The following is a 23514-nucleotide window of genomic DNA, read 5'->3' as shown; positions in this document are numbered from 1 at the left end:
AAGATTCTTTTGTAACTAACAAGTTTGAAAACAGAACAAGAGTTATTTCATTCATCGCTTTGAAAACAACTGAGCTGTCTCACATGACCAGAGCACACATTCTATTACTGAAGTTTATCTATGTAGTTTTCCGGCTGTTAAAGCTGAGTTCTTTAGAAGATAAAATAAGAAAGGAGAATCAGTAGAGCCTGCAAATCTTTTCACTGCTTACTGGTGGACAAATTCTGTGGATAAACTTGGATAATTGCTGTGACTAATTGGACTGATTTTGCTTTATTTTTCAGTAGCTACTGCGTCACTAACAATAATACCAGTATTAACATTTTTAAATAAATGCTGCAATAGCAATCTCTAGTAAAAGTACAGCAGCCAAAAAAATCCAGACACATTTTTCAAGCTGTGGATTTGACTGATAAAATGAAAATATGCTGACAAATACTATTTCTCAGTTAAAAAGTTCTAATCTCAGGAAAAAATGTGAATAGATACATATATATGTACATTACATCTATATGTACATTACATCTATATGTATATGCACATATACATTTCAGATTCTGATATATATCTTTAGACTTTATCATCAAGCCTGCAGTATTATCCATATTCAAAAAACTCCTGACCTTTTCTGTGTTAATCTCTGATTACAAAATGGCCATAGAACAAAACATCACAAAAGTGTTGGGAAGAATGAGTAAGAAAGAATAGACTCAGAGAAGTRCTTACAAGTGATTATTTAATTTGGATAGAGAAAGACCTATCTTAGAAACAAGATACAATTTCATAATATGATGACAATGACCAGCACTGAAAGGCTAAACCAAAAGAAATAGGAACCTTGTTGTCTCTTGATGTGGTAAATTCGTGTTCACTCACAGAAAAGGAAAAGCTTGTTATCTTTTACTACACAATCTTTATAGAAAATGCTTGATATTTACAAACTATTGGCATGCATTGCACAGAAGAGCACGGCTATCTTGTTGCTCACGTTAGAATAAGGAAATTATCAACAGTATTTCTACTTAAGTAGAAATTTCCGCACTTTCCCCTTTGTGGTCATCTCYCATTTAAAGTTGCAATATTTATGATAATTAAATCTAAAGAAAATAGAATTATGAATTAAGAAAGCACTAAGAGACTTCCAGCTGTAAGCCTTGTCCAAGTGATGGATATGTTTGAAAAGTTCCTGAAGATCACGTGCAGAAGAATTGTTTTTACCTCATTTGCTTCATCTAAGACTCAAGTAGCTGATGTAAATGGCTCTAAATATYTTGTACAGTAAACAGAGAAGGACCCTCTAGAGGAAGGTCTGAGCTTACTGMAAAACAATCCTTTTGGTTAGGTGAGCTTCCAGCCACGTTAGTTCCCAAATCCAGCTTCCTGCATTGCTGACAGGTGTATTAACACCTGCATAAGGGTTCAAAATGGAATAAGCACCAGCAGCTAAGGTTGGCAAGGGGAGGAAGGAACATCCCTCTTGGTGAAATTTCACACTTCTGTCAGGTATAACTGAATTATATTCCCAGTTACCTGCCTAAAGGGAGATATAAGCTGAAAGTGGATGAGCCATATAAGCAGGATACAGATTCTGGCATAGCTATGCCTTATAAAGGGCAGAGTCAAAGAGCATTGTGCACAGCAGAGCAGTGTGTTAAAGCCACTATTCTGCTTGCAGGCTTCATGCCAATGTTCCTGCAGAGTGCTGCCCTGTGTCATGTAAACATGTCTGCTGGGTATTCGTGGCATGGTGCTACTCAGAGTGGTATGGACAAATGCAAAATTTCTTCAAAAACTATAAGCATTTTGGGGCAGCTGAGGTCTTTTCTATGCTCTGCTGTATCCTGAACATACTTCATTTGTTCCTTGAGTTTAAATAAGGTAAACCTGACTCTATAAAACAGGCCAATGGCTTAACTTGTCTCTCACAACCTAAGTGATTCTAAGACAAAGAAAACTTCATTTACTGCTGCAGCTCTCTGAGCAGTTAAATATGCATGTGGCCAAACTCAGACCTCGTAAAACCCAATTGACCTCATTCAAAGTGCTCCTATAAAGATGACTGATGTCACTGGAGTCCCACCAGGGATGAATTTGGCCCATGCCATTCCTGCTGTTTAGTCACCAGATAAGAATGCAGGAAAGAAATGCATGCTGGGCTGTAGCGCTCCATCTCTCAACAGATTTGCCAGAGATGAATAAGAATTACACATGCCTACAAATTTGTCTTATACACTCTATCAGACCTCCAAGATTAGCTTCAGCTGTCCAGGTATGAATCCAAATGGCTATTTCACTACAGTGGAACTGAACAGAACTCACTGTATTCAGCAGCAATAATACACAACAGGTTATACACTTGAGTAGTCCAGTCCTCTTGGGAGAAAAAGGAACAGCATAATTCCCATTTTACAGATGAATAAACCAAAACATGGAGCTGATGTGATTTGCTTCACATGGTAGCAGATGTAGAGGAAGTACTGAAACTCAAGCACATACGTCTTGTGGCCAGGTAGGCCATGTATTTCTGTGATACATCTTCATAATTTCCACTCTTCTTTCCCCGTCTCACTCCTCCCTGCCCCCAACAACATAATCACTGTCTGTAGCAGTGCTGGGAAGCTGGGATTAATTGAGCCCCAGGGAAATGGAGATTAATATACTACTCATGCAATCCTTTAAAAAACAAATGATCTGTGATCCCCTCTTCAGAGGGGCATGTAATCCAAAGCTAAGAAGTAGCCATTTGCCATTCCAATACACAATCAGAGGGAGGCTTTTGCTCTGTTTCCTGAATGTTCACAGAAGATCCCATCTGACAGCACTTCTTCCTGCATCTAACAGAAAGCCAGCCTGAACAGGCTGTGCAGAATCAGGCTCTTGTAGAGTATTAACAGTTTATGAGCAGAAAAAGAATGACTGGAATGCAAAGAGAGGGAAAAGAGAGAGATATGAAAAGATATCTTTACATTTTCTCCTGTAACTGGAAATGGTTAAAAAAATCCCTATGAAGCTTTTTAGAAATAGACAATTGAATTCAGGTACCCTGTTTTTTACTCCTGCAAACTCTCACCCAGTGATATTTTTATGAAGAAAATGAAAAATTTAAAGCAACTGTGAAAACAGAACCAACTCTCAATTGGCAGAGAGTAGCCTAAGTAAGTTTTATTCATTGCATGAATGTCAGATTAAAACATATGCATAGAGAGATGAGAAATGAAAAAAAAAAAAAAAAAGAAAGAGAAGGTAATTAATCATTTAAGTGATTTGTAATCCTGATTCAAGAGTCACATTTCCCATCTAATTCCCTTCCTTTATTTGGGAGTTAATAAACTTCTCACTCTCATAGTTTCATCTTTTCTTTGCTTTCCTTGGAATCAACATACTGATATTACCTAGCAAAATAAAATAAAATAAAATAAAATAAAATAAAATAAAATAAAATAAAATAAAATAAAATAAAATAAAATAAAATAAAATAAAATAAAATAAAATAAGTGAATTGTTCTCTAGTGCAGCTCACAGCATGATCAGAAAGAGACTCTTTGTTTGTATGGAGAATAAAGTGATCTTCTTGGGAGAGGAAATACACACACACATACACACAAGCATATGAATATAGTATAAATGACATTAAGAGGCAGTGTGTGCCCTCTGTGCTCAGTATTCCCACATAATTTTAATACATCTGTAATTCTGACTTTGTCAGTTCTGGAGCTTTGGTTGTTTATTTGTTTTGGGCTTTTTTTCCACATAAAGATATATGTCTAAGGAAATTCTTGGCAGGCAGATCACCAGGCTTCAGCCGTATAAATAAAAGACATTTCATGTGCAGCTGGGAGAGGTTTCTCAACCCTCACGAATACACAGTTATATGACTTCCCAGGAACCAATGCCCGGCACTATTTCTTACCTCGCCACGGGTGTTTCTTTATCGCGGTGATAAGGCGATGCTGAAGCGACCGTGGGAACTCTTCAGTGGAGTGACCCTCCCTCCCCCCAACTCCTCTCTCCCCGCTTCGGATTCACCTCATAGTCGCTAGCCTTAAAAAATAACTAGCTCCAAGAATCACAGTCCTTCTCCTCCCCTCTCCGCGAGGGGACACCACGAGCATCCTTGTCCGCTTACCCCGTGCGAGGAGCCTCTGCAGGAGAAGAGAGGATTCCCTGGAATTTTCTCCCTGCGTCTGCCTTTATAAGAAGCGCAATGCGGGTCGGGAGCCCCTCCGGCCCCGGGGCTGGCAGCAAGCCCCGCGGCGGCGCCAGCTGCGGCTCCCTCCAAGAGGCCCGGGGCGCTGCGTCCCCGGCGGGGCAGCGTCACCGGCGGCGGCCGCCGGGGCCGCCCCGCGCGCTGCCGGGGGCGGGCGGCCTTTCCCGAGCAACCTTTCTCGGGCAGCTGTCTGGGACTGCGCAAAGCAAGGCAGCCAAGACCCGTGGAGGAGCGAGGAGGAACACTTAGAGCTAGAGCACCCCATGGCCACCCCCAGAGGTGCCTCCGGGACAAACGCAGCCCGATTTGGTTCTCCAAAGCGACACCTGCGCCTCAAAGTGTTTCTCCCTTTCTCTCACAGGCTCTCAAAGTGCAGGAGTACAGCCCAGATTTCCTACAGGCTTGAATAATTTCCCTCCCACTCCTATCTTATTCCGAGATAGCTCTCAGCTGTCTTTTAAGACACAATCAAAAGCCTCTGTCCTGAAGAGACGGAAATCAGGAGAATGGGAAGCAAAATAAAACAAGTCACCTTCAAACTCTGTCTCTTCCGACCGCCTCTGGAGATGAGTGCAGACAGCCCGTTTGAGCACGCTGCGCCCTCCAAGGACTTCCCTACARCGAAAGTCAGCGTTGTAAGCCCTTCCCCAAGTGCCTTTAATTACCTACGATGCTCTCGAATTAATGTCCAATAAATATCGGGGGCGTGTGTAGAGGGGGTTCCCCCTCCCCCACGCCCTCCTCATCCCTATATTAACAACTGCAGCACCCTTTCTTCTGTCACTCACAGGATTCCTTGACCAAATAAAGGAGAATTTTCTAAAGGCAAAGTGGGGAAGGGGAAAAGGAACTGCTTTGGACCTGTAGGCTTGAGAAGCCAAATATCTACATTTTTCAAAAGCAAGTGCTGCGGTGCTGGGTCTGCTGTCGCTTCGGATGTGTCACAGCGTTAGTCTGCAGGAGGCTTTCCCGGCGAAACATTGACTTGTCACGAGGCAAGAGGGTTTGGGGTTTGCAGAAGAGACTAGAAATGAAAGCAAGAGGAGCTTCAAGAGGAGCTTCAAAGCCTCAGACGGATCCCCCTGCTCCAAGCTCTCTCCCCCGTCTTGATCCAAGGCGGTTTCGCAGTGGAATAAACATCTCTGATCTAAGACAGCTGCCGAGAATCAAAGGCCGCCCAAATCAGCACTGAACCGGGCGAAGATGCTATTGATAAATACACACTCCTGACAGGCGAAGAGAAGGGGGTGCGAAGGCGGCTCTCCCTGCAGTGCCTTCAGGCTGTGAGAACAGTAACAGTTTGCCTATTAGTCATCTGATTTGTTTTATAACACTTCTGACACCTAATCTTATCTGCTAATACCCAAGATTTAATACCCAAGACGATTTTTTTCCACACTAGCAGCAAAATTATTTGACTGCCTACAAATCTCTGCACTTTTTGTCAGACTTAAGAAAAAGGAAAAGAGCTTTTATGTAAAGGAAAGATACAGACTTTGCAGGGCCATTGTAGAGGGAAAAAAAAAAATGAACATACTCCGAGTAAGTTCAAATAAATTAGAGGGGGAAAAAAAAAAAAAAAAAGGATTCTAAAAATTGCCAGAGAGTTTTACTAGAGAAGATACCAGAAACCAAATGAACACATGTAGTCCACAAGGACTTGCCTGTAAAATAACGATTTATTTTAATACTTAAAAAAAAAAAAACCACACACAATCCAGTGATAAATGTCAATTACCAATAATCAGCATAAAGTGCCAAACAGCCATACATTTTTTTTTTTTAATGAACAAAACTTATTGGAATGTCTCTTAATTTGAATACACTGTTCAGAAAGCCAGCACTTAAGAAATATGCTCTTAGGTTGAGATTTGTTCTCTCTCACGAGGGCACACTCTGATTTTAAAGTACCACTAAAACCGTGTTGTGCATACCGTCAGTCTGATGTATTGCCATGCGTCCTTCATTTCCTTCATTTTTTTTAAATAAGCTGACAAGTTACAAACCTTCTTTTCCAGCACACTAGACCACAAGGCAAAAACAAGGTCTCCATGTCACATGAGCACTGATTTGTCCCAAATACAGGGGACGGGTGGATCTCAATGTGTTTTCTAGCACACAGTAGGACTCCTCACTTGAGAGATTTAGGTCATCTCTAAAAGTTACTTTTCTTCTCCTTTTGAGAAAATAAACCAGCAAAAAAAAAATTTTTGCAAGTTGCCCATCTCATTGTCCTAATGGTGCCAGGATGAGAAATCGCCATTTCTGTTCTTAATTGTCTTCTGCAACTCTCTGTATTTCCTGAAGTGTAAAAGTAAAAAGCTTTATACAGTCAAAAATAAGTATAAAATAAGAGTTTTTTTAAAGTAATAGTTTTAAAAGCTACAATTGGTTTTTTTTTTCCTTTTTTGTTTTTCCTTTTTTTTTTTTTTTTTTTTTGAAGAGAGGATTCAGAAGGGGGATTTTGCAGGTTTGTTTGTTTGTTTGATTGATTGATTTTAATGAGATTCCTGTCCAAAACGTGAGCACCACCTTTTGGCATAAAGTTTATCAAAGCCACACAAGTAAGCCATCATTCTCCTCATCATTCATGTATATTTTAAACACAAAATGTTTTTTTTTTTTTCACTCACAACTTAAGAAGTTAGTTGCTTGGCAGGATTCTGCTTATTTTTAAGTACAAACAAAACCAAAACACAAAGTTCAGTGCTCCCATCCTGGCAGCTTTGTTTCTGTTCTAGTTTTGGTGTAAAGTCTGAAGGGGAGGAAAAGTTCATGGAAGATGGAGATTCAGCACTTAAGTTTGGTAGGTTTCAGTTCCTTTACTTGCGTGTGCAGTGTCTTGTGGACGGCTAGTGTTCTGGACTGGCAAAATCCTTTCCCACATTCTTGACACTTAAAAGGCTTTTCTTTAGAATGTATATATCTAAAGAGAAAAATAAAATTAAGATGTCAAAAAAAAAAATGTTTTGAATTAAGCAGTGATCTACCTGCCCAGGGATTTGACCACTCTAAAGCTTTTACGTCAGTTTCTAAAGCCACTRTTACTGGAATTTGACACTCCGGTAACCATTTGTGTGTCTGCATGTATGTGCGAGTGTGYGAGAAGAAAAGGGCTTCTCACACACTCTTGTAGTAGCCTTACAAGAGTGCCATTCTTAGAGATAAAGAGCTTCATGGTCACTAGGCCACATGTCTTCATGTCAGTTCTGAATGATCACAAGGGCAACACAAGCAGGATGATGCAAATTGAGGGTGAAAATGTCCATATAAGTTAGCAGTCTGTGCAAGACATGTTTTCAGAGTGCTTGAATATAACAACCTTATCTTCCACAGTTATCTGAGGAAAGGAAAACCTGAAGGGAACATCTCCTGCTGGCTAAGGACATGGGTCTTTCTTATAAGCACCCTCATGACCATAGCTGGGCAACTGGGAGAATATGGATGCATGCAGAAAAAGGGACAAGGAAAACAAGAATGGTTACCTGTGATCCCTTAGATGATCCTGTCTTCTGAATGCCTTGTGGCAAATGTCACATGTGTAGGGCCGTTCATCAGTGTGGGTTCTTTCATGGATCAAAAGGTTGTAGGACTTGGTGAAGTGCCTACCACAGAATTTACACACGAATTCCTTCTTGGTTTTAGATGGTAACCTTCCCCGTGTGGGTTTCTTCTCTGGAGAGAGTTTAGTTACCTCAAGCAAAGAGCCCAGCCCTGATGGGGAGCCCTGGCTGTCTACTTGTCCCAGTTTAGAGTGGTCCTCTTGTGTGGCAGCCACTGCTAAGTTGGCAAAGTCGAAGCGGGGCTTAGCTTTGAGGGTCACATTGGTGGCCTCTTGCTTGGGCTGGATGACATGTGGGAAGAGCGGGAAGGTAGGCAGTTGGAACCGTGCATCCACCAGGCTTGACACACTGGGCACTTTGGAGAAGGAGGAGCGGGGCAGATGCATAGCTGGGTACCCCAAAGTCCACTGGTGCAGATGTACGGCATGCAGGGCACTGAAGCCATAGAGGTTGGAGAGGTGGTCCGAAGGCACGGCAGGCAGCCCGTTGAATGCTTGCAGGAAAGAGTAATTGGTGAGCTGGAGGGAAGGGTGGATAGGCACAGGGGCCGGCAGGGTCTTACTTCCCATGGCAGTTGTTCAGGAGGAAGATCTCAGGAACAGAGGAGGAAAAGATCTGGAAAATAAAAATGGAGGAGGGGCAGAAGAGGGAGAGACGGATTTATAGAAAGATACAAGCAAAAGAGGTTTCTCAATTCATCTTTCACTAGTCCCTCACTTCAAATCCATAGAAGGAGATTGCCTTTCACTTGGAGAGGCATCCTGCAGACCATCAGATCCTCACTTTTGCACCTTCCCCTCACATCAGGTATGTTCTGTCCACAACTACTCACTCTTGCAACAGCCACTCAGCCTCTAATAGCCTTCTGTGGAGAAACAGAGGAGAGAGATTGTTTTGGGTCCCAAAACTCCAGGTTCTCCCAGGCATTTTAACATCCACTCCTGCATGGGCATAAAACCTTTACAAAATGGAAGACTACCACCACTGGCTCTTTCCACTAAAACTGCCTTCAGCCCTAACACTCTAGGTTTTGCAGGGAAGGAGTATGGAGGCCTTTCTGCTGCACCACACTTCCCTGCAGGCCTGACCTTAGCCGTGCTTATGCCTCCTGGACGGTGGGGGGAATTGGGTGGTCAGAGCTGCCCAATCCTCTCTCCTCAAAAACAAATAAATAAATAAATAGATAGGTAGATAGATAGACAGACAGACAGACAGATAAAATGTGAGGAAAAAAAAAAAAACAATAGAAACAACAGCCATCCTTCCATTTACTGCAAAAAAAAAGAGAGAAAATACTGAGCGCGGGTGACAAATCTGATGTGCCATTTGCTCACCGCAGGGGGAAGTGTCTGGCTTGAAGCCAATGTCCCAATCTAGGCAATTGCTTAATTAGAGTCCTTCAAAAGAGAGAAAGGCAGAGTCTGGGGAGATTCTTTCCACAGGGACATTCAGCCCACCATCCAGAGGAACCAGATCCTCCAGGGCTTCATAGGACAGGAAGGGGTGACWGGTCCACAGCTCTTCCCTAGGCCAAGTACCATAGCTTTGCTCTGCTTYAGGGTCCTGCCAAGCCCTAGGTTCCCCTGGGGCAAGATCCCTACCCATTCCCCCCATGAGGTGGAGAAAATATACTGTCAGAATTTGCTGGCCCTGCCCACAAATTCATCCCTCAGCACAGCCCTGGCTGCTGTCAACCATTTGGCAGGAGATGCTTCCCAGAGGCAGTGCGGAGGCAGATGCCCTTCCTGATGGGTGTGGGAGAGCACCCATGGATTTGGAGGCACAACACTCTTGCACTCCAGAGAACATCTTCTTTCCTCTGTGGCCCGCTACTTGCTTGCCTCAGCAAGCTACAAGATTTGCCCTCATTTGGCCTCCTTTTCCCCAAGAAGGGATCCAGCAAGAACTACACAGAATTTCTTCAAGATCATTTCAAGGGCTCCGTAAGGGTCATATACGATCCTCATAGGGTCTCCATAGCGGCTATGTAAGATCCTTGTAAGGTTCCTGCAGGCCCTTGCAGGGGCGTAATCCCTATGGAATCATCCACAAGACCTCCATATGATCCCAGCAAGATCTCTGCAGGGTCCTGCGGCAATATGACAGGCAAACATGGTTTAACCTCCCATTAAGGGTAAAGCCATTTTGGAGAAAAGAAGGTAGTAAAGAGCCGCAGATCACCAATTGTCCCTTCAGGCCTGGGGCAAGGGCTGCTTCCCACCTCCTGGACAGACGGAGTAGCTGYGCCCAGTGAGAGAGAAACTCACTTCTACTGCGCACACCAGTGCACACTTCACACCTTTTTGCATAAATCAGCAGCAGGAAGAGAGACCTCAAACTTAGAGTAATTCTATCGCACTGACCCAGAATAAAAGACTGTGACATTTTGCCTTTTTTTAATTGGATACATTTTGAATAGGGGCGGATTGGAAAACGTACAGAGTATATTCTCCTCCCATTCTCTCTCTCTCTCTTTTTCTTTTCTTTTTTAAAGAAAGAAAACTTTTTATGGGCCGACCAACCAACCAGTTTGTTTTGTTCTTCAGCTAGGAAAATACAATTTATTTCGTTAGTGCTGCGCATACACTAGGCGTGACCATCTCGCAGCACAAACATCTCGATCGATGAATCCAAGAACAAACAACACGGAAAATACTCTTGTCCAGATACCTGAAACGTCTGTTTCTGTATGTCACAACGACTATATGTCTATTAGGTAGTCCAAGATCTTTGAAGCATGAAACATGCGACTGCAAACTGAGTTCATTTCTGGGATTACCCCTCCCTTCATCTTCAAATCCTTATAAAACATTGTATTTGGAACATAAAACCATGAATCTACCATGAAAATCCGAGTAAAAGTCTAATTGATAACATTTTTTAAAAATCTATTTCAATTTTTCAAACAAAAAAGGCAGAAACGAAGAAGTGCAACCAGCTCATAACAACATTCATTGTCCGCGAAGATTTTTTTTTCCTACAGTAATTCCTGTCTTTTCAAAAATAAAAAATAAAGCAAATATAAAGAAAAGACGGAAGTGAGAGAGAAAATTCAAAAAAAAAAAAAAAAAAAAAGGAAGAAAAGAAAAAGAAAAAAAAAAAAAAAGGACGAGAAATGAGGGCAATGGAAGCAGAGTGTTCACGTTACTACAAGTTTCTTGGCACTTTTCCAGAAATGTAAGCTGCACATTTGCTCTGTAGGACCGAGATAGTCAAAAAATATAGATGAAGAGCAGAGTATTTCACAGAGAAGTTCTCTCTCATTGGGACATCAAAGCGAAAGTGTATTTCACAGTGCAGTAATTCTCCGCTCTCCTGCTTGCTCACAGAGACATCACTCTTTCTTTGATTTCGGTGTCACCTCCACCTTTAATTCTTCTTCGTGTAAACAGATCGTTATCGACATTTCATACATATACATATACATATATATATATGTATATTTAAGAAGACCTCGTGAGTTCTCCGGTTGAATTCCCCTGCCACAACAAAACTGAGCGTTTTTTTTTTTTTTTTTTTTTTTTTTTTTTTTAACACAAACTCGCTCGCTGGATAATTAAGAACAAACCACTTGTGTTCTAACTGAAACAAAACCCACTCATGCCAAGATAAATTTACCCTGCAAAATAGGATCATAAACTTGAAAGACTACATCTGTCTCCAGCTTTCTTACCCTTTGTCCTGTTTGAAGATACGGTAATGCTATTGTCCAGTTGTCATTGTTTTAAGACCATTGTAATATTAACCTTCCAGATTAAGTTCTATCTCTGTTATATACCAGAAAATAAAAGGACAACCCAGCCATTTTGCTGCTGGTAGCATAGCACAAAGTGAAATTTAACGGATTTTTAAGTAATCCTGTGAGCAGTAGATATTTTTCCTTTCTACCTTGAATTATCAATTTCCGATGTGTCCTTTGAAAGGGATATTTGTTACATTAAATACCCGACTCATAAATAATGAGGTTTCCTAATTAGTTCCACATGGGAGAATGGAGGAGGTAAATCACCCTGAGAACGTTGCTTATTTTTACAAACATGATAAAGTAGTGGGCATAAAATGCTACATTCTTGGGATAGCCTCAAACTGTAGCAATCAGGAAAAAAAAAAAAAAAAAAAAAAAAAAAAAAAAGTCCTCCTATTTTTTTCCTGAATCCCTTAAAGTCTGGTAGCAGTGTCCTTTCTCGCGTAGGGCATCGGTCTTCAGTATTTTGCTACCAAGTCGGCTACTTGCTTCGTCCCGTTTGCGGGGACGAGATTTTTTCCCCTTCCTATCAGTTTAACAGAGGAAATAGAGCTTACATTTTGTCTGTATTTGGGAAACTAACTGGAAAGGGAATAAGATTGCCCTTTCATTCCACATTATTCGAGCGTGGTGCTCTTGAGGAATAAAGCGCATTGTTCAGCACGGATTTATTCAAAGTATTAATGAAGTGTGCAGAATCTATTAAAGCGGGTTTATTCGGGACTAATTGAGCGTGAAAGAGTTAATTGCTAACATTAATGAGGACTGGAAGGACTCAGTCAGCATGTGCCTTGGATATCTCCGCTCAATCCTTATAAAATCATCATTCACATTTTATCACGAAATCAGTGTTGACAAGTTTCGCCAGACCACCATTGCGAATGCTGACGAAGGCGGCGGATGTTAGCCCCCGAATAATAATAATAACCAGGATTCAGCTGCAGCAGCGATTTCTGCACTGATCCGGGCAGCCTTTATACCCCCAAACCAGACAAACTAGAAATCTCTGGGTGCGGATCCGAACGGGACGGTGGTTACGAGGGCCACGGGCAGGAGGGCAGCCTCGCTGCGCAGGAAGGGAACGTGGGTGAGGCCAGCAGGGGCGACTGGAGGCAGCCAGGCTCCACCAGCTCCCCAGTCGCAGAACTTCTCGGGTTGGCCTGGCATATTTGTATTTTTTTTTTTTTTTTAAATCCCCCGGAGTGGTAGAAAGTCCCCCGAATACCGGATTCATTCTCGATTTATTCCCCCCCAGTAAGTCCCCGGTGCCTCCACCGCAGGCAGACCAAACGCCCTTCCTAGGAACCCACTGCAGGGAGGATTTATTCCCTGGGTACCCCTGGGTTTTGAGCGTAGAGCGTGCGAGGGGCGCATCGCGGAGCCCCCCGGGGCGCGCAGGGCTGCGCGGCGCATCGTGGGCCTGGCCGCGCGGACGGCAGCGGGAGGCGCGACCGCCTCGGCCTGGGCCCTGAGCTGCTCTCTGATTTCGGTGTTTTCCCTCGTTTGGTTTCGGGTTTACTAAACCCGACTCACTGTGCACCTGTCATGGACACGGCTTTCACCGTACTCCTCTGGCTGCAGCTTATCGGACAATTCCCGAAACTTTAGGGTCATCTCCAAAAAGTCTTTTTTTTTTTCTTTTTTTTTTTTTTTTTCCCTCCTAGTTGCCCTCTCGAAAGCCAGAAATAACAGCTCTACCTTAATCAGTGGCTTTGTACTGACATTTTATAGCCTCAGTCTCGAGAGAAACCCGGTTTCTCCCTGCACTGAACTTGTGTCCCTTCATTTAGCCAAATACAAATATCAGATTCATTTCTGTTGTGGCCTTGGGAGAGAACGGATAAGGCTACTCGGATCTTAGAAAACTACGACATGAATATAAAATGGAGTAGGAAGAAAGAAAAAGGAAAACTAACAAGGAAAGAAGAGGGACGAAGGAGGGAAAAGGAGATGGGAGAGCTGAACGTCTAAGTCTTTAACTTCTTGTTGCAGCTCATATATGTCATTTTTTAGCTCGAGTTAAAAGCACAGCTCCTCCGCAAGGGGGTTTAAGCAAGTTTGAAAGGAGAAGGCAACTCTTAAAATAGCATCAAAATATCCAAGCCCCATGTGGAGACGTCCCCCAGCCCTCCGCCCTCCCCAAGGAGAGGAGACCTCCTCATGTGAGCCAGAACTCCTCCAATTCTGTACTACTCTGCACTCGAAGACGGTAAGAAATTGGGGGAGCGGGGTGAGGGGGAAGAGGAAGGCGGAAGAAAGGAGAGCGAGAAAAAGTGGCGTTTGGACCCCAACCCCCGATGCTTGGCAAAACAAACAAGCAAACAACAATAAAACAAATAAAATAAGACATTCATTTTATTTACCTAATCGCGATCTGCGCTCCACCGCTGGCAGCAGTTAAAAGATTCCGGGCTAAATTGGAGCTGGTAAAATAAAATTTAAAAAATAATAAAAATAAAAGCTTTGGACTAGATCAGTGCCTGTGCTGGCCCGGGCAGGGGGCCGGCTCTGTCCCTTCCCCGCCCCGCTGCTCCTCGGGCCGGGGTCGGCAGAGCCGGCGCGGCGCGGGCCAGGTGTCCCGGTGTCCCGGTGCGCGGCTGCGGAGGTGCCGGCCCTCCCCTGCTGCCGTCCGGCTCCCTGAGCCAACGCGCCCGGGAGTAGCCGCGCTCCGACTGAACCGATCGCTTCCCTCCAGCCTCCTCCTTATTTCAACCGCCCCCCCTTCCCCTCCTCCCGGCTCCCCCCCTCCGCCTCCCACCAGACGCCGGGCATGCGCACGCAGGGAGAAAGTTTCTGGCTGGGAAGAACCAACTTTTCAAGGCGCTTCTCCCGCCGCCGCGGCATCCAGAAACTCGCAGCCTGCAAACGTGTGATCTCGACCCCCCTCCTTTTCCGAACACCCCCCCACACCCCGCACCCCGCCTCGTTCCGCCACCGTCCCGCTCCTTTGGCCGCCTGCTCCCGGGCATCTCCCTAGGGAACCCCTGACGTGCGGCCCCCGCAGCGGAGGAGCGAGACTCGAGCGGGAGTAGCGGGGAGGGGGCTCGGGATGGGTAGCCCCGCTGCGCGGCCGCGCTGCCTGTGCAAGAGCCGCGCAGAGCCGCACAGAGCCGCGCAGCGCCGCCCGCGCCTGCTCCCGCTCCCGGCCCGCCTCGCTGCGCCCCCTCCCCGCAGAGCCCTGGGGAAGGGACCGAGGCCACGGCCGGACCCACTGGGGTCTGCGCAGGGAGAGAGAGGATCGGGAGAAGAACAGAGAGAAAGAAAGAAAAGAAAAAAAAAAAAAAAAAAAAAAGAAAGGAAAAAGGGGTAAAAGAGAGATGTAGAGGGAGAGATCTGGTCCCTCTGGCAAGATCTTCTGGCAGGTTAGGAATTGTCCTGCCTCCCTGGAGCCGCCGCTGAGATCCGCTGGATCCGTGTACCTGTGCGGAGCCCACAGCCGGGCCGGAGCCTCCCCAGTGGGCTCCGCTCCCGGCTCGCTCCGTCCTCCTGTCTGTCCCTCCTTCCCGCCCCAGGACGGGCTCATCCCTGTTTCTCCTCCGCATCTCGCAGGGGTCCGCGGATCCTCCGGGTGTGCGGAACCCTGCGCCGACCCGCGGGGATATCTGAGCTCTCAGGCGAAGCGGACAAAGCCCTCGAAAGAAAAATATAAAACGTACTCTATAATTAATCCTGAGACCATCATCCTCCCTGCTTATTTGTTTTTCTATTCATCCATCCATTCACACTCTTTGAGAACTCTGAGGTGGGAAAAACCACTTGGGTCTATTACATTGTCCTGAAGAACCAGGGTAATATAATACGCCAGCGAAGACAGATCCGCCAGGATAACATGGTACCGTGCTCAGGGATACGCGTGTTATTTTTATTGTTCATGTCACTGACGTGGTTACACGGATTTTTTTTTCCCGTCTCCGAAGGAAAAGACAAACAAATAAACAAAAGAGCAACAAGAAAACAACTGCCCATCGCGTTATAATTCTGGAGAGTAGGTATTCATGAACACGACGACAGCGTAGCGAAATAAACCTGAGCACTGACATTTCATCCCAAGAACATCATTATTTCGGGGAAGAGTTCAGGGTCCAACATTTGTTTTTCTTTTCTGCTCTAGTAGAGCTGGGCAGGCGAACAGATTTTCGTTCCCTCCTTTTGTAAACGAGTGGCATTTTTAAGAGGCAGAAGCGAAGCAAAGACGTTCCTCCGCCACGGCTTCTTCACTGTTCCCTCATCTCATGCTATTCTTCCTTTTAATTCTCTTTCTTCCCTCCTTATCTCCCCCCACCAACAAAATAAAAATCTTTTTTCCTATTTTCTGGGGCTGAAATGTCGAGCGTGTGATTCTGTGGCCGGTGCTGTAAGCCGATGCCTTCGAATAAGGTGTTTTTTTTTTTTTTTTTTTTTTTTTTTCAGTAGCTAGCAGTTTTTAAGTTCTGTTCACAGAACAGGAATATAGGATCTCCTAAACGAAGAAATAGACCGCAGATCTACTCTCCTAATTGGAGATTTCTGTGTTCCCAAAGGAAGAATCTCGCTCTTTCTATGGATGGGGATGGGTGCGTATACTAATAAAACAAAATTGCAATTCTCTTTAGAAATAAAGTAGATTAATTGAGATGGTAAATACTGCAACGATACCTACACGTGCTCCGTTTAAGGGACCAAAAAATATCCAGTAATGGAGACTGTAATTCCTGAATAAATACTTAAACATACAAATAAAGATCTCAACGTCTGGCGGGAAGGGATACACAGTGAATGATTTCCACACGAAGAATATTTTAAAATCAAAGCAAGTCGCGAGGCTGTAATTCCGCTCCAGAACACAGCTAGATGATGAAGCTGAAGGATGCCTGGGTTATATATTGTCGGATATTTATGTATTTGTTAAAATAAAAATATTTGGACTTGTCAACTCACACACGATTGAACTGAAGTTTCAGGTTAGCTGTCTTGTTAAATACATTCGGTTTAAATATCTGGTTTAATCCATATAAATAGGGATTATACTCTCCTAAAACTTTTTTTTWTTTTATGATGTCCCTTGCTAATTTGCATTATGTCGACTTGTAACGGTGGGGAACCTAATACCGGGAACGGGATACAAAACCACTATTAGCTCTGACACGCAGGGAATATACTGCGCTTTTCCACAGTGAAGATCTGCTGTCAATTAGGAATGTTACAACTTCAAGAGACTCGTAAAAAAAAAAAAAAAAAAGTAAATGCATCTGCTCGCAAAGCCAGCCATGTCTATAGGATTTGGACGTGACAGCGAAGCCCTGTTCGTTTCAAGAGAGACTTGTAGGGTGATTTGCGAGACCCCATCCCATCTTCGTGCTCATGCCCTTCTCCATCCGCCGTCCAGGTGCCTGGGAGGCGGCGGCTCTCTGGGGCCCTCGAGCAGTGGCCCCCGCCGCCTCCGGCCTCACCTGCGAGCAGAGCCGGGTCGGGACACAGTCCGTCCCCGCCGCGTAGAGCCCGTGTCCCCTGTCACCTTGTCTGCAACGGGTTGTGAACCCATCCTGACCCGCGCAGGTATGAGGGCTCGCTCCTCCTCTGCTTTAAGGTTGTGTGAATGTCAAGCATCCCTGGAGATGTCTACACGTGTGCTGGGAGAGGGTTGCGCTGCCCCAGAGGGGCTCCTCTGCTCTCCTTCAGTCGGGCCACCCGCCTTCACCTTCGGCACCCACTTAACCTTTTTACAAAACAACGATTTACAGCCCTACGCCGCAGCCTCGAGCTGGAAAAAACTCCCTTTTGCTTCCTTGGGATTATCTGCCCACCAGGGAACCGCGCTTGCCCCTTCCAAGGTCTTTTATTGAGGGGAAACAACTGTGCCGCTCGCGGAGCATCAGCCGCGCCGGCACTCCGGGCGCCGCGGGCGGGATGGCTCTCGGCTCGGCGCGTTTCTGCCGCTGCGCTGCGAACATCTTGCCCCCCTCGACGAAGCAGTGGGTGGGTAGCGGACGGGTGGGAGCTGCCTCCGGCTCCAGCCCCCCTCGAGGAAGGGAGCGGGAAGAGGGGCAGAGCAGCCGCCTGCAAAACCTCTCCGTGCTCGGAGCTCCACTGCGAGGGACGGAGCCAGCACTGGAGAGAMCCGCAGCAAAGAGTAGGCACAAGTGCAGGGTAGCGGCCCCCCTCTCCCCGCTTTGCAGTTTGCAGTTTGCTGCTCCCCCTTGCAGCAAATCCTTGGTTTTCAGTGGCACCTGAGTAGTGTTTAAAAAAAAAAAAAAAAAAAAAAAAAGGTTTTTTATCATTTTTAAATTTTATTTATTTTTTCCCTCGTTGCGGTTTTGGTGTTGACCGCGGGGAATGATTAGGAAGTGCGGACTGTGACTCCCGCGGGATACACCGGAGCCGCTGGAGCGCAGCCCGCAGCGCGGGGGCCGCGGAGCCGAGACCGGCAGCCCCGGCACCTCCTCTCCCAAACCAGCCTCCCCACCTCCCCCGTGGTGGGTTTAGCCTCTCTACTTCAATGACTGTCAATGACAAGATCAGCAGCAAAGCAACGAGAGGGTGGAAACGGCTCACACAGTGAACAGTGCAAGGAAATGTTCTCTCTGATAGCAACCCCCGCCCCTCCAGAAAAAAAAAAAAAAAAAAAAAAAAAAAAAAAAAAAAAGAGAGAGAGAACCGCAGTTGGATGCATAAAACACAATTCTGACAACTTTTGCCATAAAAAAAAAAAAAAATCTCCTCTAGAGCCCCCCAAAATAAAGCCAAAGTGGGGAGCATCTCCATTTTGTTAAGAAGGGGAAAATCGCTTGACTTTTAGCCCTGTACTGAGCTGTTCTGACTCAGTGCGTGAATATATTGCTGCCCTTCGCTGAATCGCTACTGCAGAGGGCGAGGGCCACCAGCTCCGCAAGCGAGCCCCATGGGAGCGCATGAGTGTCCGCACAAGGAGTTAGGGCACGCGGTGGCCCCGCGCACCCTTCCCGCCATGGGCTGATCTCCTAGCAAGGACCCACTTCTGCCAGACCGGGAAGAAAATCCAGAGCACGGAACAGAGCGACAGGGAATTTGTCATCTTCAAGAAATCACAATAGACTTTGCAATGGACTAATTAAGTACAACGTCCCCCTCTACGYCCCCCTTCCCCCGCCTCCTCCGCCTCCTCCCGCCGCCCTTGTTTGCAAAGTGGTGTGAAGTCGGTTGTGTAAATGATTCCACTTTAACTTCCAGCCCCCTTAGATCACCAATAACGCCGCGATGGTGCTGCTTACACTGCTGTAGCGAGAGTCAGCATTTCCATTATAATTTCCTATTTTCAGGAGTTTTTACAGTGGTCATAAAAATTCAATCCAGGCTCAAACTTGGCATCCTAGGGCTCCTCCCAGGAGTCATTTCTTTTTGTTGTATTTGAAAGAGGAAACCATTTATCTGTTTTTACGTTACAAGACAGCAACAAAAAGGAAGCAAAAGCAAAATTTGGGGGGGAGGGGGTGTTAAATTTTATACTGCTTTCTTTTGCTCAGTGTTACCGTATCTGCCGTCGATGTTAAGGGAGCACAGTACACAATAATTAATAACACATGAAAAAGCATCAGGTTATAGAGAAGTCAGAGTCTGCAATTGGAACTAGTCACATAAAATGCTCTTTATCATTCAAAAGCCTTTTATATTCAAAAACACTAATTTGCTAGCCATACATCCAAAGTGAAATTTGATGCTGGGGGTTCATTTTTATTTAAAATGGACTAATATTTTGGAAATCTGAGAAAGATTATGTACGTGCTCATATTTAACAATAATTTCCTAAAAGTACAGATGTTTTCACTGCAGATTTGAGGGGTCTACCCTCTAGCCCCTTAATGCAAGAATATGTATAACAGTCAAATAATCTTTGGATTTAGGTGTCCCTAAGTATTCATTTATATGATGGATTGTAATGGCTATATGGTTCCCTTGAAACCATTATATTCTATCAGGTCAAACTCTTTTTTTTTTTTTTTTTTTTTTTTTTTTTTTAAAGTTCATTTAATACCAGGGTGGCTAAAATGATTTGTGTACATTGCATTTGTTCACATGCAATTCCCATGTCTGCTGGAAACTGAGCAAGGATTTAATGACCCCACAGAATACAAAGATTTTGGTGACATGAGCTTGGAACAGGACAATGAAACAAGGGCCAGTGTGAATTGGGACAGTCTAGTGGAATGCTAGCAGAACCTGGACATCACATCATGCTGCTGTGGATTATGCCTATGCCATATGTTTTACACAAAAAGTCCTTTTTCTACTGACGTAAAATGCGCATTTCTGCTAGTCTGGAAACCTGGTAGAGGTATCATCCTATTCAGTCAGTTTAGATTGAGATAGGAACAAGAATCAGAAAGAATGACATGCCATAGAGGCTAAAGAGCTATTTCTAGACAAAAAAAAAAAAAAAAAAACCATGTTTGGAATTATATGCATACCTATATTTGCATATGTGCACTTAGGAAAGCAAATTATCTTCATATATACAGGGAGATACATTAAGACATGCATCTTATAGTACACATGATAGAATTAGGGGTGTGTATATATTAAAGGAATACCAGCCACCTTTATTATTGGATTTTCTTTGAATGATGTAAGCATTTGATAAAGCTTAGGATTACTATTCCCAGCAGTTAATAGGAGGACTCTAGACCTCCTTAGGAATAAGGGCAATATTCGCCTGTTKTGATCTGTCAGACATAGGACTGGGATGAGTTTTCCAAAAGGTTTTCCTTACACTTAGGGCATATCATCACAGTAAAGTTGAGCTACTAATCTGCATTTAATCCAGCACTTCCTCAAGGCAGGGGAAACTCATTGGCTGGCCTCACTGATACAAACATTTTATTCCAGATACATTCCTCTTACAATTAAACTGATATGCCTAATTTAGAAACATTGACCCCCAGATTCTTCAGAGTGGAGTTAGCTCAGACTACCTTGAGATTTGATTCACATTTCAAATAAACCTTTCATTTTTTTGCTTGAGAGCACAGAGACATGTACACAAAGATAATATATCTCTATTTTAGACATCTCAATTCAGAATCTGAGTGGGATGGATGAGTTTTATCTGATGCTATATTCACATCAGCCTTTATTTGCAGCAGTAATAAAGCATAAATTTGAAGTAACTGATAGACCATACAAGTACCAGGAAAGAATCTCACTATGACTGAAAAATRAGACCTTTTCTGTGCAAGAATAGTCATACTGGAAAAGTTTTTCCTAGGCCTTATCACAGCAACACTTAATGGCAGAAATTCAGCATCAGTGCAGATCCCTTGGGGTTAGCAAAACCAGAGATTGCAATACAAACAAGACTCTGATTTTTATGTCCTAGTCACTTGGGATTTTTTTTTCTGGCTCTTTGTGCTGCACAGACTTTGGAGTAAGTTGTGAAATAAAGCTCTATGCTCAAGTCGCCAATATTCATAACTCCTCACCTTGACAGTCAAGGCAAAGGCGATGGCACATTCAGTGCACTTGCAGTAGCAAGATTAGATTGGTGCTTGTGTCACAGTATTCTCGCTCTCTCTTCTCAGGGTTGTGAGCACAGTGGCATTTTGTTTCTGTGTCCTTGCTGCTGTGCTTGTTTCATACAGAAATCAGAGCAACATAATGTGCAGTAGTGAAGACCATGAAGGTCCTGTGTGAATACATTCCATGACCTTGGATAGGCTTGTAGGAAGCTCCACTGGGTCAGATCTGTTGGCTGACGCTTTCAGCTAAGAAATGCGGATGGTATTTTTAACATCCTGGGCCCAAGACTTGGAAAGTTTTTAAGGGGATTAGACACTGAGCATTGCCCAATAGTCAGTTAACCAATGTTAAAAGCAGCTTTGGTACATTCACTGATTTACCACTGTTTCAGCTGTAAATTACAGTGAGAGGGCTGACTCAGGAATCCAATACAGTACTTCAAGAAGTGCGGCTGGTGACTTTTTTCCCTGCTGTTCTCATGCATGTTGTCAGGAGTCAACATCTGAAGGAAGAGTGTAAAGACAATGGCACCAGACTCTTTTCAGTGGTGCCTAGGTGTGAGAGGCAATGGGTACAAACTGGAGCTCAGGAAGGTCTGTTTGAATATAAGGAAAACTTTTCCACCATGAGAATGATCAAGCTCTGGAATAGGTTGCCCACAGAAGTTGTGGAGTCTCTATCCTTGGAGATAGTCATAAGCCGTAAGGCATAGTTCTGAGTAGCCTGCTAAGGTGATCGTGCTTGAGCAGAGGAGTTGGAGTAGATGAGCTTTAAAGGTCCTTTCTACCTTCAGGTATGGACCAATCACTGCTCCATGCTTTGTAGCTGCCATTCTGCAGTTAATTGGCTGACATGACTGGCACTCACAATAGCCAGATCCCATAGTGGACAAGGACATTTTTACTCTGGTGACATCAGTTTCCAGTCCTTTAAATCCTTCTCCCCTACAATACCATGATAACAGTTACAGAGCTCAGCTGATCCTTAGTGAAATATGCTGTTGACATTATTGCATGACTTTGAAGCAGTTGAGAGGTTCCAGTTGAGAGGTTCCAGTTTTCTTCATAGGAATCTATAAGAATTTTTACAACTGACTTCAGCGACACTAATAGCTAACAACTGTAGCCTTGTGTCACTACAGATTCAGTTTCTTGGCTTCTACTCAGTGGAAAGGTGTTATTTTAGCACAAAGTATTATTGTTATTAACACATAGCTATTAACATGTATCTGGCTAGAGAACATAGTTAAACTGACCTGGTAAGAATTTAGTTATTTAGCATGAGCCTAAATTAGGATTTGTTGAGGATGATACATGAGAAAAATGCATTTTAATTCCATAATTACTATAATTACTAAAACACTTTTCCTGTTTTTAATACTTTCTAAATATATGCAAATATTATAGGGGAAAAAAAAAAAGAGTTCCTTTTGTTTGCCTTTTATTTATTTATTTATTTATTTATTTATTTATTTATTTATTTATTTATTTATTTATTTATTTTTAGGTTAAACTCTCTGAAATGATATAAATTCCCACCGAAATCTACATGGAAATAAATTTGAGAGATCAGCTAAAAGTCAGAAAAACAAAGGAAGTTAAAAGTCAAGTCAGAAAGACCCTTTTCTGTCATACCCAGCTATGCTGTAGTGTCAGAGATAAAGGTCATTTAACGGAGGGTGTTTGCACCATCAGGTGATCTTGAACACCAAATCTGCTATAATTCCTCAGCCAAAGGGGAAGGTTAAGTACTGACAGAATTTCAGCCTTAGCCGAGAATTTCCTGCTATTTGTGGTTTAAGGTCATACCCTTAAGGTTATTTTGAGATAGGCTTTTGTATGCAAAAAAATGTAGGAATATTACAGCTGGAGTATTACTGAACAGAAGGGATCGTAAAATCTTTTTCTGGAAGTGCAATCCTGAAGAAAACTCGCCACCTGCTGGTCAAAACCCTCCTCGTTCTGTGCTTTTCGAAACAACGTCTGCTGAACCTATTTATTAGCTTGCGGCAGTCGAAATCTTTCAGAACTCATACTACTGCCCACTTAAAGCATTGATTTGAGATACCTAATGCCTTAGAGAAGAAAAAAAAAATCAAAAATCTCCATACAATGTAATTTGGCAGTAGAATTTAAAAAAACTATTAATAAAGATTTTCGTCATGAATAACAATTTTTCAAGGCTTAAATGTGTTTTTGTATGGACAAGTTTTCTCATATACTGTTATGTTATTTATATATCTTTATTTTTTTTTCTGTTATAATTGTGTCAGGAGTCTTTGTAACTTCGTTTGTAATGTTTGTGTTTCTACTGAGTATTTTATTTCCTATYCTCTTTTTACTAAAATATTAAGTGGAGATTCCATCATCTCATTAGCACTATTTCTCATTCCTGTAATGAGTTAGGGAATACCTCCAAATGACACCACATATTTTTTCCTCCTAATAGCCTGCTTAGTAAGCAGTTATAATCTAGGTACTAGAGGAAGCAGAGATTTCTTTCTTTCTTTCTTTCTTTCTTTCTTTCTTTCT

At 43.6% G+C, this 23514-nt stretch overlaps 1 protein-coding gene across 1 annotated transcript; it reads right to left on the bottom strand.

Moving 5' to 3' along the window:
• Positions 1 to 6740: 6740 nt before the first annotated feature.
• On the bottom strand, positions 6741 to 14019 carry OSR1 (odd-skipped related transciption factor 1). The gene is made up of 3 exons (XM_026044898.1): positions 13879 to 14019; positions 7693 to 8385; positions 6741 to 7133 (listed from the first exon to the last, which is right to left on the bottom strand). The coding sequence occupies exons 2-3, from the start codon at positions 8337 to 8339 to the stop codon at positions 6998 to 7000; spliced, it is 783 nt and encodes a 260-aa protein (XP_025900683.1). The 5' UTR covers positions 8340 to 8385; positions 13879 to 14019; the 3' UTR covers positions 6741 to 6997.
• Positions 14020 to 23514: the final 9495 nt, after the last annotated feature.

The sequence above is a fragment of the Nothoprocta perdicaria genome, unplaced genomic scaffold (genome assembly GCF_003342845.1).
Source record: "Nothoprocta perdicaria isolate Ctin4 unplaced genomic scaffold, notPer1 scaffold_39, whole genome shotgun sequence".
Classification (NCBI taxonomy): Eukaryota; Metazoa; Chordata; class Aves; order Tinamiformes; family Tinamidae; genus Nothoprocta; species Nothoprocta perdicaria.
Note: the sequence above shows the minus strand (reverse complement) of the source record. Positions and strands in the feature narration are given on the sequence as shown.